At 45.8% G+C, this 15133-nt stretch overlaps 1 protein-coding gene across 1 annotated transcript in view; it reads left to right on the top strand.

The window, feature by feature from the left end:
* XYLT1 (xylosyltransferase 1) overlaps positions 1-15133 on the top strand; it is a 256950-nt gene that overhangs the window by 189845 nt on the left and 51972 nt on the right. The window contains exon 6 of the mRNA XM_058434252.1: positions 11149-11229. Within this exon, the coding sequence (XP_058290235.1) occupies positions 11149-11229 (81 nt within the window). The remainder of the gene's footprint in view (positions 1-11148; positions 11230-15133) is intronic.

The following is a 15133-nucleotide window of genomic DNA, read 5'->3' as shown; positions in this document are numbered from 1 at the left end:
GCTGTAATCAATCATTGTATGGGAATGCAGAATTTGGTTAACTAAATGTTCTGCACGTTTGAGATGCCTCATGGCATACGAGGACAAGCAGACTTAAGAGAATCAAAATACAATTAAATAGACTTCATATACATATGTGCACATGTGCATGCACAAGCATGCACACAGACGATCCCCACCCTCCCCCCGCCCCACCCACCAAGCGGAATGTCAATTTAGTTCATTCATGATTCCGGTGGCGTCCTGGGTTCCTGCGTGGCCCCTGGGTGCTGATTCTTGTCAGTTACCTTTCCTTTACAGCCGTCTGAAGGAAGGGCTGGTGTGTTAAGAGTTCTCATTGATGGAACATCAGATAAACTGCCTCTTAGAAAGGCATATGTATGTTTAAAATGAAAAATGTGTTTCTTACAAATGTCCTGTGAAAGCACTGAGGCTTTGTGAAATAGTTTGCCGGTCCATTCAAATGCAATCAGTGTGTTTTAATGCCACATCATTTTTGGCAGTACAAAAAGGTAAATCCAATTAAAACTGATAGGGTTGTATCATCCAGGTAGTTCTCCAGTTTGCTGCCTGTCTTTGTAGAAGGCGGTACTGTCCCCTTGGTGTCCCCAGCATACTTTTTGTAGCCTCCCCTGAATGCCCGTGCTTCAATTCATCTGCTGTCTCACTTCATATCACAGGGACCTACCTATAGGTCTGCCTCCCCCAGTGTTCTGTGCGTTCCTTGAGGACAGGTGCCACAACCGTCTTACCCACTCCTGTCCCAGGCGTTTGTCACAGGGCCTGACCTATTGAAGAAGTGGAAGTCGTATTTTTCCCAGGAGACCAAACAGTGCTTGCACAGTCTTAGAGTTATGAAAGAACACAGAATATTTAGAAAACTTGAAGTAATTCCAAAGATTGAGTAGGCAGTGCCGGGTCACAAACAACCTTGTGTGCCTTACCAAGGGGTAAGGACATTGTCCTTCAGATGATGGAGAGCCGTTGAAGGTACTGAGTCAAAGGGTAACATGGTCAGACTCATGTTTTAGGTAGATCCTGCAGCTGCTTCCTGGAGGACGAGGTAGAGAGGAGCCTGGAGGCCGGGCCAGCATTTTATCCAGTTCACTTTTCCTCAGTTGCTCATGGTGGCTGGAATTATGCCTGTGGAGTCCAGGAAAACATACTCTTTAGCATTTTTCATACCTTTTCCCCGTATCTTAGCAAAATAAGTCTCTGTAAATTTGGACTACTTTTTAAACTTAAAGAAAAAAGTCAACTTTTATTTTAGATTCAGTGGGTACATGTGCAGGTTTGCTCCAGGGGTATACTGTGTGATGCTGAGGTTTTGGGTATGAAGGCCCCCATTACCCAGGTAAGTGAGCATTGTACCCACTAGGTTATTTTTCAGCCTTTGCCCTCCTCCTCTCCCTTCTCTAGTAGTCCCCAGTGTTTGTTTCCATTTTCAAGTCCATGAGAACCCAATTTTTAGCTCCCACTTATAAGTGAGAACATGTAGTATTTAGCTTTCTGTTCCTCTGTTAATTCACTTAGGACAGTGGCCTCCATCTGCATCTATATTGCAGCAAAGAACATGATTTTGTTCTTCTGATGGCTGCACAGTGTTCCATGGTGTATATGTACCTCATCTTCCTTATCCAGTTCACCATTGACAGGCACCTAGATCGATCCCACATCTTTACTATTGTTAACAGTGCTTCAGTGAACATACAAGTGTGTGTGCTTTGACTGCATTTGAATCAGGGATTTGCCTTTTTTCCACTTCCTTTGCTCTTGTCTCTTCTTCGGCGAGTCCTGCACTTGGCCTTTATTCACTGTTGCTCTGCAACCCTGGACTTCCCTGATTTTTCCAGTAGGTGAGAAGATGTCAATAAGGTCCTTGCATAAACTCTCTGGAGTGTGGAGGAGAAAGCAGTGGCAGTGTCTCCTCCTCCCCCAGATAAGCCCTGGGGAAAGATGTGTTAGAATCCACTCACAAGATGGAAGGATGGGTTAGAATCCTTTCACGAGATGGAAGGATGGGTTAGAATCCATTCATGAGATGGAAGGATGGGTTAGAATCCATTCACGAGATGGAAGGATGGGTTAGAATCCATTCACGAGATGGAAGGATGGGTTAGAATCCATTCACGAGGTGGAAGGATGGGTTAGAATCCATTCACGAGGTGGAAGGATGGGTTAGAATCCATTCAGGAGGTGGAAGCATGGGTTAGAACCCATTCACGAGGTGGAAGGATGGGTTAGAACCCATTCACGAGGTGGAAGGATGGGTTAGAATCCATTCATGAAATGGAAGGATGGGTTAGAATCCATTCATGAGGCAGGGGGAGGAGGAAACTTGTTGGACTTCAGATTTTACAGGCGCACAGGAAAAAGACACACACCCTGGACAGAGGTTCTACCTGTGTCAACTCCTGTTGTGCAACTTACACTCAACAGCAGTCCCCTCGAAGGGAATTAGGAGGCTTCAGAAGGCAGCTGCAGTTTCCTGTTTGTTTCCTGCGTCTGTGTCTACAGAAATGGATCACATTCCCGAAGTTTATTCACCACGGGGAAAGTGGGATTGAAAACAGTTCAGGCTCTGGCCCTGGGGCACTGAGGTCTGCGTCTCCCCTCCACCACTCATAAGACCTGGCACAAGCTATGAAATCTCTTCCAATCTTAGTTTATTAATCCTCAAATGAGTATTCCCTGGATGGGTTATTGTAAAATTAAAGGAGGATGAGCACTTAACACTTGGTGAGCAACAAAGGGAAATCTTTCTGCAATTGTTATTATGAAGCATTTTCTCATGAGTATCCTGACTCTGGGATTCCTTCCCCCAAATCACCCCCCAGTTCACTGGGCAAAGACATAGGGAGGAGCATTCCTGGCAGAGGGTATGGAATGGGCAGAGATGTGGATACAGAAATGGATGATGGGCCAGACACAGGGCCTCATGTCTGTGGTCCCAGCACTTTGGAGGCTGAGGCGAGCAGATCACCTGAGGTCAGGACCAGCCTGGCCAACATGGCGAAACCCCATCTCTACTAAAAATACAAAAAAAAAAAAATAGCTGGACATTATGGTGCATGCCTATAATCCCAGCTACTCAGGAGACTGAGGCAGGAGAATCTCTTGAACCCAGGAGGCAGAGGTTACTGTAAGCGGAGATTGTGCCACTGCACTCCAGCATGGGCGACAGAGCGAGACTCTACCTCAAAAAAAAAAAAGTGAATGATGGACTGAGCCCTTCCTATGGGGCAGGTGCTGTCTGTGCTGAGCATAGAAGCCACAGAGATGAACTCTGCATATCGGGCCTCCACTTGGGCATGCATTAAGCAGTGAATATTTACTGAGCACCTTCCATGTGTCAGGTCCTGGAGGAACAGAATGGAATTGGACTCAATGCCTGTTCATCCCAGGACTACAGCCATGGTCCTGAAAAGCACTGTCCAAGGTGCTGCCCCATAGTCCAGATGCTGGTTCTGTTGGCAGACAGATGGGCACCAGCTGCTCCAGGCACAGGAGAGGATGGTTCTGCCCCTACCCCGTTGCTTGACAGAAGGTCCTTTCCATCTCCGTGTGAGCCGCCTTTGTTTTCCAGGGTCCGCTGGTAGTTGGTCCTTTGGGGAACCCAGAAGGACCCTGCTTAAGCCCATCAGCCTGCTGGAGAAGCCAAGAGCCTGCCAGCTCTGCAAGACATCCCAGCTCCATCACTTTTGCAATTTCCTTCTCCCTCCCCATGCTCCTGGCAGCCACAGGCTTGGTTTCTGTGCAATGGAGTGAGTCTCGGGCAACTCTTAGAGAAGCTCATTCTATGTAGTTTGCTTTCTGAAATTAAAGACTTAAAAATAATCCTAGAGTGAACAATTCCATATCTGCAAATTTGATCCTACAGAAACCTATCATGCCCACATGTGAAAAGATAGTTATGCAAGGGTGTTCAATGGAGCAATATCTGTAAGAGGGAGAAAATGGAAATGACCTAAGTGTCCATCACTAGGGCATTGGCTATATCCATTCTTTTTGTTTGTTTGTTTGTTTGTTTTTGAGACAGAGTTTCACTCTTGTCACCCAGGCTGGAGTGCAATGGCGCAGTCTCAGCTCACTGCAACCTCTGCCTCCCAGGTTCAAGCGATTCTCGTGCCTCAGCCTCCCAAGTAGCTGGGATTACAGGTGCCCACTACCACGCCCGGCTAATTTTTTTTGTATTTTCAGTAGAGACCGGGTTTCACCACGTTGGCCAGGATGGTCTCAATCTCTTGACCTCATGATCCGCCTGCCTTGGCCTCCCAAAATGCTGAGATTACAGGCATGAGCCACCACGCCCAGCCGGCTGTGCCCATTCTATAGGATCCTGTGCAACCATTAAAAGGATGAAGTCTGCTTGTACATGCTGATGAGTCGGAGAAGCAGCATATGTCATTACACAAAAATCCATGTATATACATGTTCCCGTTTATGTAATAACAAATGGATATAAATATAATAGCATCTACCTCTTAGGGTTGTCATGAGGATTAAGTGGGTTAATAGATGCAAATACCACATAGGAAGCATTCAAGTGTTAGGTGATGATGATGTTGCTATTGCTGGTATTTCAATCTTTATCTTGCTGTGATCTAAGCTTTCATAATGATTTTAAAAGCATAGGAGAGGGGTACAATAGGTCCTGCCATTATCTTGTTTTCTATACATTGGGTTGATCACAGGAGGGTGAGCTTTTTGCCTCTGTGGAGTGTGCAGTTCTCCTGTAGTGGCACAGCCCTTGATGGAGCCATGTGCCTGGGGTCACCAACTCATCTTCATTTGCTCAGGACCATCCAGTTTTAAAACTAAAAGTCCTGTGTCGTGGGAACTCCCTCAGTCCTGGGCAAACCAGGACAGTTGACCCCTTCCATGTGTGGCCCTGGCAGCCCAGTTGATTTAGGAAATATACAGACACATGGTCGTTAATGTTTTTAATGTGTAACAGGAAAAAAAATAACATACAAGTGGTACATCAGAATGGAATATTATTCAGCCTTAAAAAGGAAAGAAATTCTAAGGTATGATACAATATGGGTGAGCCTTGAGGATACAGTGCTAGTTAAATAAGTCAGCCAGCAAAACAAAAATCCTGTACAATTCCACTTATGTCAGGTACCTAGAATAGTTAAAATAGTAGAGAGGAAGTAGAATGGGGGTTGCCAGGGGCCATAGAAGAGAGAAATGGAGAATTATTATTTAACAGGTAGAGAGTGTCAGTTTTGCAAGATGAAAAGAGTTCTGGAGATGGATATTGGTGATGGTTGCACAACAATGTGAATCCATCTAGTACCACTGAACTGTACACTGAAAAATGGTTAAGATGGTCTACAGACGTATCACCCTGAATGCACCTAACCTTGTCTGATCTCAGAAAAATGGTTAAGATGGCAAGACTCTCTCTCCAAAAAAAAAAAAAAAAAAATGTATATCAGATATCCTAAACATTGGTGCATAAGATAAAGCTAAAATGGTATTTAAATTAAATATACATACGAAATAACTTAAAGATTATGGGTACACTAGAAGCAGAAGTTGCTTAGACAACTGTTGTTGTCTATTCTCAGCTCAGATTGAAAGTGCCTCAACCCTCAACTTCCTCAACTTGCCTGACTTCACAGTCCCTCATGCACCAGCATAGTCTTTCCTTTGTTTTTGTTTTTTGTTTTTGTTTTGTTTTGTTTTGTTTTGAGACAGAGTTTCACTCTTGTTGTCCAGGCTGGAGTGCAGTGGTGCCATCTCGGCTCACTGCAACCTCCACCTCCCCGGTTCAAGCGATTCTCCTGCCTCAGCCTGGGATCACACGCGCATGTCACCACCACACCTGGCTACTTTTTTTTTTTTTTTTTGAGATGGAGTCTCGCTCTGTCGCCCAGGCTGGAGTGCAGTGGCGCAATCTCAGCTCACTGCAAGCTCTGCCTCCTTGGTTCACGCCATTCTCCTGCCTCAGCCTCTCTGAGTAGCTGGGACTATAGACGCCCACCACCACGCCCAGCTAATTTTTTTTTTTTTTTTTGTATTTTTAGTAGAGACGGGGTTTCACCGTGGTCTCAATCTCCTGACCTCGTGATCCACCTGCCTCGGCCTCCCAAAGTGCTGGGATTACAAGCGTGAGCCACCGCGCCCGGCCACCTGGCTAATTTTTGTATTTTTAGTAGAGACGGGGTTTCACCATGTTGGTCAGGCTGGTCTTTAACTCCCGACCACAAATGATCCACCCGCCTCGGCCTCCCACAGTGCTGGGATTACAGGCATGCCTGGCCTCCCCATAGTCTTTCATGTGTGTTTCTGCCCCACAATGGCTCGTTCATTGCAGTCCAGGAGGACTTACTCTGGTGTCCCCTGGGCTCTGTGCACACCTGGCAGCATCAGAGGTTTGAAATCCTGAATCCTGACATTCACAAAATCCTGCATATAACTTTGGCCTTAGTCCTGCCGCCTCATCATTGGGCTGTGAGCACCTCTGGGTCCTTGACAGTATCCTGCAGTCGGGAAGGGGTTCTGGGGCATGAGTGCCAGGTGAGCACCAGGAGCCCAGAGAGATGCAGTTGGCTTTGTGTTGGGCTCCTTCCTAGTGGAAGCTGAGCAGGCTTCATCTCTTGTCACTTGACACCAGCAAACAGGCATTGCTTGCTTGCTTCTGTGTGCCCAGGGCACCTTTTCCATACAGCCTGGGCTCCTGGGTGCTGTGGGAACCTGAGAACTCTGCCCTCTCTTCCTTCATATCTTCATGTCCAGAGCTGTTATATAGATAAGACACACACACAATGGTGCCATGGCCCTCTGGGAGCCAGTCCCTATGTCTGACACCAGCCGGGAAGAGACCTTGGACAAATCCCTGGGAAGGGGCCTTGGACATCTCTTAAACTATGCTCTGCAGAACATTCCCTGGGTCTTATGCACAGAAAGCCTTCCAAGTTCAAATCAGGTTGGGTCTTTACACTGTTTTCCACAGTTCAAGGTGTCTTAAGCTTCTGATGTTCTAGATGGCAGTAATAATGCTATTATACAATAGCTGACATTTATCAAGGGCTTACTATATGCCAAGTACTGTGGCACAGGTATTAGGTGCATTGTTTTTATTTAATACTCTCAAGACCTAAGGCTTATTGAAATGAAAGTAATTCATTCATAGTCCGGGCTCTCCAGAAGAAACCATGAGTAGCAGATAAAGATGGAAAGTAGAGAATTAACTACTGATAGTCACACATGACTTAGAGCAATGCTTCTGAAACTTTAAAGAGCACATGCATCATCGGGAATCTTGTTTAAAAACACATTTTTGCTCAATAGATATTGAGTGAGCCCTGTTGCTCAGTAGGTATTGGGTGGGGCCTGAAGTATGGCATTTCTAATAGCAGTGGGCTGCAGACCAGGCTATGAATAGGAAGACATTATCGCACCTGTATTTTTTTTCTTCTGCACTTGAAATGGAATACATTCATTTATTCACTCACTCACTCATTCATTCACTATCATTTGTAGAGGCAGTCTCGTAGTAGAGAACACAAGCTGTGACATTTGTCCCCAGGTCCCAGTTCTGGTTCTGGTTCTGCACTTTACTAAATGGATGATTTATCTGAGGCTCGGTTGCCCGTCTGTAAAATGAGAGTGAAGTGAAATTCCTTTTTTTTTTTTTTTTTTGAGACAGCGTCTCACTCTTTCACCCAGGTTGGAGTGGAGTGGAGCCATCTGGGTTCACTGCAACCTCCACTTCCCAAGTTCAAGCAATTCTCCAGCCTCAGCCTCTCGAGTAGCTGGGACTACAGGTGTACATGCCCACACCTGGCTAATTTGTATTTTTAGTAGAGACAGGGTTTTACCATGTTGGCCAGGGTGGTCTCAAACTCCTGACCTCAAGTGACCCACCTGCCTCGGCCTCCCCAAGTGCTGGAATTACAGCATGAGCTACCACACCCAGCCAAAATTTACACTTTTTAGCATCATCGTGAATATCAAATGCAATAAAATGTGGCAAAAGTCTTTCCCCATGGCCTAGGGCATGGTGCACATTTAGTAAATGGCTGGGACTTGGGAGATTATTGTATTACCCATTTTTTTATTCATTTCAAACAAGGTTCTCATATGGCTCCCAGTAAGTTTATTTTAACATTTATTTCTTACTTATTTCAGCAGACTTCCCAGTGGCTCCAATGGTGGTAGCAACAGGCCCCAGTTATCCTCAGGAAGCAGAGGAACTGGCATAGACCAAGAGACATGATTTTCTAATCATTTCAGCAAAAAGTAGGAGGAAATTGATGATGAGACAGATACAAGGGATGAACTATGGGAACCATTTGGCAAATGACTCCACCAGAAAAGGAGAGTGAGAAACGTGTGTGAGCGGAAGAGAGAGAGAGAGAGAGAGAGCGAGAAACTGGAACGGGGTAAAACATCAACAGATCGCAAGCTGTTAATTATCTGGAGAGAACTAAATATTATGTAGGCAATTATCGACAGGCGTCTGAAAGCAACAATAGGAGAATTTGGTCCTCAGCCAAATTCCATCTCCCTTTGGAGAAGGACTAGGGGGATGGGCTTTAGCATTCAGAGCAAGCATTTCACACAGAGGGAGAGCGAGGGGCCTGGGCCCCTAGGAAGAGGGGTAGGCAGGGGTCCCCCCGCCCCACCCTTCCAGACAATCCATCAGGATCCTTTGCCAAGCACACAGCGTTTGGCTTTGAAAGGCGGCTTTGCCCTAAAGCTCTGGGCCTTGAAACCTCAGCCCCCTCCTCATCCACCCTCCCTCCCCCAATATGTCATCTTTTGAGACGATTTCATGTGGAAGCATCGCTAAGTAAATTCGCTAAATGCCTATTCATCCCCGTCAGATGGGGACTCGGTGAAGCGGTAAATGTGAAAATGGCCCCAGCTCACAGCCCTGAAAGGCGCTTTCTGGGATTGCCAAATGGAACTGCAGCCGCTGACCCTGGGAGGCCTGAGGCTTCACGAGAAGGGGGCCCAGGAGCCCCGGCCCGGCCCCTTCAATCCTCCCACTAAGGGTGTCTGAGAGACCTTATTTATTATTCCAACTGCCGGGGACCCATTCAGAGGTTAACTTGTCCCGTATTCATCAGGACAACAATAATGAACTGTCGTGGAGAGTGGTGAGGGGGTTGGTAAATAAGAGCTGTTAAAACGCAGAGTTGGAATGGGCCTCTTTATGGTTTGGAGAGAAACATTGCTTAAATTTTTTTTATAGGCCGATTTAGTTTCCACCTCTCCCAGCAACTTATTAAAGAGGCCCTGTCCCCACAAACTACAGGTAACAGAGTCGGAGGCACCAGTGGACTTTACCTTGTCATGCACGATGGGGTTTAACCACGCAGGAGATGCACCATTATAGGGACACGTGGGGTTAGCCCTTCGTGAACATCCCCTGGGTTCACCTCTATGCCCATCAGCAAGGTTTAGCTTTCCGTGTGTGTGTTGTATTCAACTCCCTGCAGACACACGGGGTTTTTCTGGCACCTGCCACTGCTAGAATGGCTGGTTTTGAATTTCTGTTTATTTTAGTCATAGGATGGGACATGAGCAGCACTCATTTTCACTGCAGCATCTCTTAACTGCTTTGTGCCCCCTCCGCTGGAATTATGAGTTGGTCAACATGAGTCATCCAATGAGAGAACAGGGGCTTGGAGTGGCAAGACTGCAGAGTCACAGGGAAATAAGGGAGGGGGTGAGCAGTAGGGGCAGCTCAGACCAAAGAGTTGGGAGGCAGATAGAGCAGGACGACGTGCATTGATTGTGCACCTACTGTGTGCCCTTTAAATCCACCCAGTTGTCCATTCAGTATATATGCATGATGGACCTACTAGGTGCTGGGCATGTTTAATTCTCAACCTAGGTGCATTCAGAGAAAGCTACCATTCAGTAAGGTTAAATGACATCCTTGGACACACAGCTGACTCAGTCATGGAGTTGGGATCTGTCCCCAGATCTTTCGGTTTCTGCCCAAGCATTGCTTTCTAAGGCACTGTCCTGCTTCTCAAAGGTCTAGCTTCTATTATAACCCCAGAGATGTTTTTTATCTTTCTGCTCTCTTCTCTGTTCCTCCCATTTGAAACAATAGTTAACGCTCTCCTTCGAAGTAAAAATGCCGAAGCAGGGAAGGCTGGTGATAAAGGAGCTGTCACATCAGCACCATTTACCTGTTCGGGTTTATTCAGCAGAAGAGGCGACTGCGTTTCTGGCAGATGGAGACCCGTGTGACTGCCTTTTAAAATACTGTCACAGCTGTATGCGCAAGCTGATTAGCTGTGACTACACTGCTAGTGCCGAGATTGATGGCGATAAATTTGGGATAACAATGCTGGCAACAATGTCACTCGTTTGTATTGGACTTCATATTTTTTAAAGCTCTCTCAATCAGTAGCCCCGTGGTTATCAAGGACTTGGTATCTGTCCATTCATTGATGCATTCATTGCTCAAAATGCATTTGAAGGAGTCAGTTTGAATGCACATCACTTTGATTCATTTGTTTATTCAACAAATATTAATATAGCTCCTACTGTATGCCAGTGTTGAACAAATCCAGCTGGGCTCTGTCCTCATGGAGCTTACATTCTAACGTAAGCAAGGTCAATGCTTTCAGCTGGTGATACAAGAGTGAAGTATTATAAACAGAGTGATGTAATAAAGGTGGGGAGAGAGCGGGAGGCAGGTACTACTTTAGGTTAAGTGGTGGGAAAAGGTCTCTCTAAAGAGGTGGTATTTGAAAGGAGACCTGATGACAAGGCCAAGCCAGCAATACTGGGAGAAATTTCCCAGGCAAGCAAATGCAAAGGTCCTGAGGTTGCTGTGCATTTAGCTTTGGGCTGACTTGCTGTTTGCCAAGCCCATGCCAGGCACTGGAGATTCCCAAACAGGTGGAGCACCACACTTGCCCTCACAGAGTCTCCAGTATATTGGAGTATAGAGGAGAGAAATGCACAAACAGCCCATTTTAACATAGTGTGATAGAGTCAGTGATGGTGACATAAAAATGGCGATATAAAGAGGATGCCTCATGTACCTGTGTGCAAATGATCAGAGAAGGTGCTTCGAGCAGACTGACATAATCGGTGAAACTTGATTTCTGTGACAAAGACAGTACCCATGGTCTCTGGCCTGACTCTCCCCTTGGTTTGTTTCCACAGGACAAATGACCAGTTGGTGGCGTTTCTCTCCCGATACCGAGATATGAATTTCTTGAAGTCACACGGCCGGGACAATGCAAGGTAGCACCTCAACCTCTACCCCTGTACAAAATGGAAATGAAAATCTGAGCGATCATTTGGGGAATTTTCTAGGCTGGTTTCACGCAACCACAGAAAGGTTGAAGGTGGGAGAAAGGCTTGGCACCAGCTGTCCTTCACCCTGTCTGTGTGGGATCTGAAGTAGTCCCTCCTATCAGCCAAGAACAAAGATAACCATAGATGTTTCTCATAGTGTTACACACAGCCCTTTTGATTACTTCCCCCAGGGACTTCCACGAGTCCAATATCTCATTGCAGCAACCTTTTCAGTAGGGCACCCACGGTTAATTCCTATTTTATCGATGGGAAGACTGAGGCCCATAATGTAAGCAACGTCCCCAGATCGTTCATTCAGTCAGCCAGTCATTCAAATACTTACCAAGCATGGGCATGTGCCAATTGCTGTTCTAGCTGCAAACAAGACCAAGTCCTTCCTTTCAGGGAATTGACCTGTAGTGGAAAAGAGTGTCATACCAGCATGGATTTGAACCCAGGGGTCCTGATCCCAGCCCCATGTCCTCCTCACTCCCTCACTGGTACCCAACACATCAGCAGGGGTTGGAGGCACCCAGAACTCCAACCCAGATCCCTCACACCTCTCTCGCTTAAAATGAACAATGTCAAAAAAAAATAGCATCTCTACAGTTCAGCATTGAGCTGAGCCCAAGTCTCCATGATCATCCATCAGCTAGAAGGGATACAGTATTGAGCGCCCCCTGTAGGTGACATCACATGATGGGATTCCTCATTCCAATATAAAATACCATTAAAGGCCGAGCGCAGTGGCTCATGCCTGTAATCCCAGCACTTTGGGAGGCCAAGGCGGGCAGATCATGAGGTCAGGAGTTCGAGACCAGCCTGACCAACATGGTAAAACCCTGTCTCTACTAAAAATACAAAAATTAACTGGGCGTGGTGGCACATGTCTGTAATTCCAGCTACTCAGGAGGCTGAGACAGGAGAATCACTTGAACCTGGGAGGCAGAGGTTGTGATGAACCAAGATCGCACCATTGCACTTCACCCTGGGCAACAGAGTGAGACTCCATCTCAAAAAAAAAAAAAAAGAAAAAAGAAAAAAAAAAAGAAAACACCATTAAAAACCAGTCTAGGGTGGCTCTGACATCCTGGGATCTTGTTCTAGCATTGAACCTGGCAGTGCTTGGGATCATTTCAGCTTGTTAACGTGCATGGTTTAGCTCTCAGAGTGTTTTGTTTTGTCTTGTTTTCATTCGGGTGCTTCATTTGAAAATTAATAGCCCCATTTAAAAACAGCAGTATTTCCTATGAAAATCCAGATTGCTAGCCAGTCTTAAAAAACCTGAAGGTCCATTAAGTCTGTGCCTGAATTTTCTCATGGCAGTTATTTCCTGGATCTTACGTTGCTCGGTCCTCGCCTGTCCCCGTTCCCCAACCCAGTCCCCGACCACATCTCTGTTTGTAATCTCTGCTTTAAATCTTCACTGCCGTTGCTGGTGGGAGTGTCATTTTGGCTGGCTCTGTGACAGTTTACCCAGTTATCCACAGCATGGGAGGAACAAAAGCAAGCAGGTAGCTCCGTCTCCTGAGCTTTAAAGAAGTAATCTGGCTGGGTGCGGTGACTCAACGCCTGTAATCCCAGCACTTTGGGAGGCTGAGGCGGGCAGATTACCTGAGGTCTGGAGTTCAAGACCAGCCTGGCCAACATGGTGAAACCCCATTCCTACTAAAAATACAAAAATTAGCCGAGTGTGGTGGTGCACACCTATAATCCCAGCTACTTGGGAGGCTGAGGCAGGAGGATCGCTTGAACCTGGGAGTCGGAGGTTTCAGTGAGTGGGGATTGCACCATTGCACTCCAGCCTGGGCGACAGAGGGAGACTCTGTCTCAAAATAGAAAAAAAAAAAAAAAGTAACCCTAGAATCCTTGTATTGTATCATTTTTCTAAATTGAAACTTTGATTTCATTCTGCTGACTATTTATGGATTGTTCCTGCCCTACTCATAGCCTACCTTCTTTACATTAAAAAGGAGGCCTCTTTCTGCAACACCCGAACTTGAAGATACTCTGTAAATTAGCACAGATTAGTTTACTACATTCAGGCCACTAAGAGTACAGAGGCCTGGCTGGATGAGTAACAAGAATCGCGGCCACTGTGTATTGTGCACCTACTAAGTGGGCCCTTTTTGTATAGGATCCAAATTTGTTTTCACAGCCACTCAATGCAGCTATAAGAATTATTCTCCCCATTTCTCAAGCTTCTGGAGTTTTTTACCTGATTTTTCTGAAGATCACACAGCTGGTTAAATGCTAGAATTTGAACCCAAGTTGTTCTGGCCCCATAGCTGCAGGAGCAAACTGGGGCTGGGCAAGGATTCCATGGAGGTGGTTAATTGTCAGAAGTGGCTCAGACATTGGTATTCCTCGCCCTCAGGTAGAGAAGGAAAAACCCTTCTTCTTCTCCTCCAGGTAGCAGCTAATAGGTGATTTGTGCAAAGTTGTGTCTCAAGAAAGGAGCCCATTGTAAATGTATCAACTTGTATGTGAATTACATCCACCCTAGTATTAACTATTTCGGCCTAGTCAGGATTTATTCTCTGAGCACTATTTGTCAGGCATTGTGCTAGGAACTGAGTATAGCACAAGTTAAAAGCAGAGACTGTGAGGTTACACCTTCTGGTTTGGAATTCTGATCTACTGTGTTCTAGCTGTGTTGTATTGGGCGAGTGACTTAACCTCTCTGAGCTGGTTTCATAATATTATGTGAAAATATTAATAGACCTACACTCATTTACATTGAGAGGATTAAATGAGATGCTGCATATACAGCATTTGGCATAGTAAGTGTTTATGATGATGGTGATGGTGATGATTATGTCATTGTTAGGATAAGCACAGAACTAAATTGTTGCTGGTAGGAGAAAGAAATAGATGGAGAATGGGCCTGAATTGTGCCTCTAGGTGCTTGAGTACATTTTGTATAATTGATGTGCATCCGTAATTGACAGGTGGTACCCAAATGTCTTGGGACAACATAAGTCTCAGGCTAAGGAAATGTTTCTTACACCTCCCTTCAAGACCCTAAAACCCAAAGGTCTCTTGACAGAATAGCTCACAAGTTCCAACCCTTGAGCGTGAGTCCCCAGCTGGGATTTTCTCATTTACAGGAAGTTAGGGCAGTGATTCAGCATTAATTTAATAGTAAAACAAGCCAATGTCCCATTCACTGGCCACTTCCCTCTTTGTTAGCTGTGGCCTCACCTGCTGCATGAATAAGCCTACCTATAGCCCATCATCCATGGTCCCTCCCGAGTGACCAGAGCTGGGCATGGCTTGGCTCAAGTTCTTTCACTGGTGATGTGTTAGGGAGAACTCTTTTGGTGGGAAATGACAGAAACCCAGCTCAAACTAGCTTAAGGGTAAAGAACATTACCAGATCAGGTAACTAAAACATTAGGGCTGGCTTCAGGTATGGCTAAATCAAGCTGTGCAAATTATATCATCAAGCCCAGACTCTCTATTAGTTCTGTTTTTCTGTGGGTACATTTAATTTTCTGGCACTGGGTGGGGATTATTGGCAATATATATTAGCCTCCTTTTATAGATGAGGGAACTGAGACTCAAAAAGGTGAAGTTACTTGCTCAAACTCACAGCACTAGGGTAGCAGGGAGGACTCACGCCCAAGTGAGTGTTCAGAGAGTCCAAGCTCATAATTCTCATGTGATGAAGCCTCTCGGTGTTCTAGGCCTGCTTTCTTCCAACGCACTGGTCACTTTGAGGCAGCTACTCTGCTTCTCTTGACTTCATTTTCTCCCTTTGAAAAACAAGGGGGTTGCATGAGAAAGTCTCCAAATTCCCTTCCCATTCTGGTATTTCATGTGTCCAGACCAGCCCTGGTAAACGAGG

The sequence above is a fragment of the Hylobates moloch genome, unplaced genomic scaffold (assembly GCF_009828535.3).
Source record: "Hylobates moloch isolate HMO894 unplaced genomic scaffold, HMol_V3 SCAFFOLD_23, whole genome shotgun sequence".
Taxonomy (NCBI): domain Eukaryota; kingdom Metazoa; phylum Chordata; class Mammalia; order Primates; family Hylobatidae; genus Hylobates; species Hylobates moloch.
Note: the sequence above shows the minus strand (reverse complement) of the source record. Positions and strands in the feature narration are given on the sequence as shown.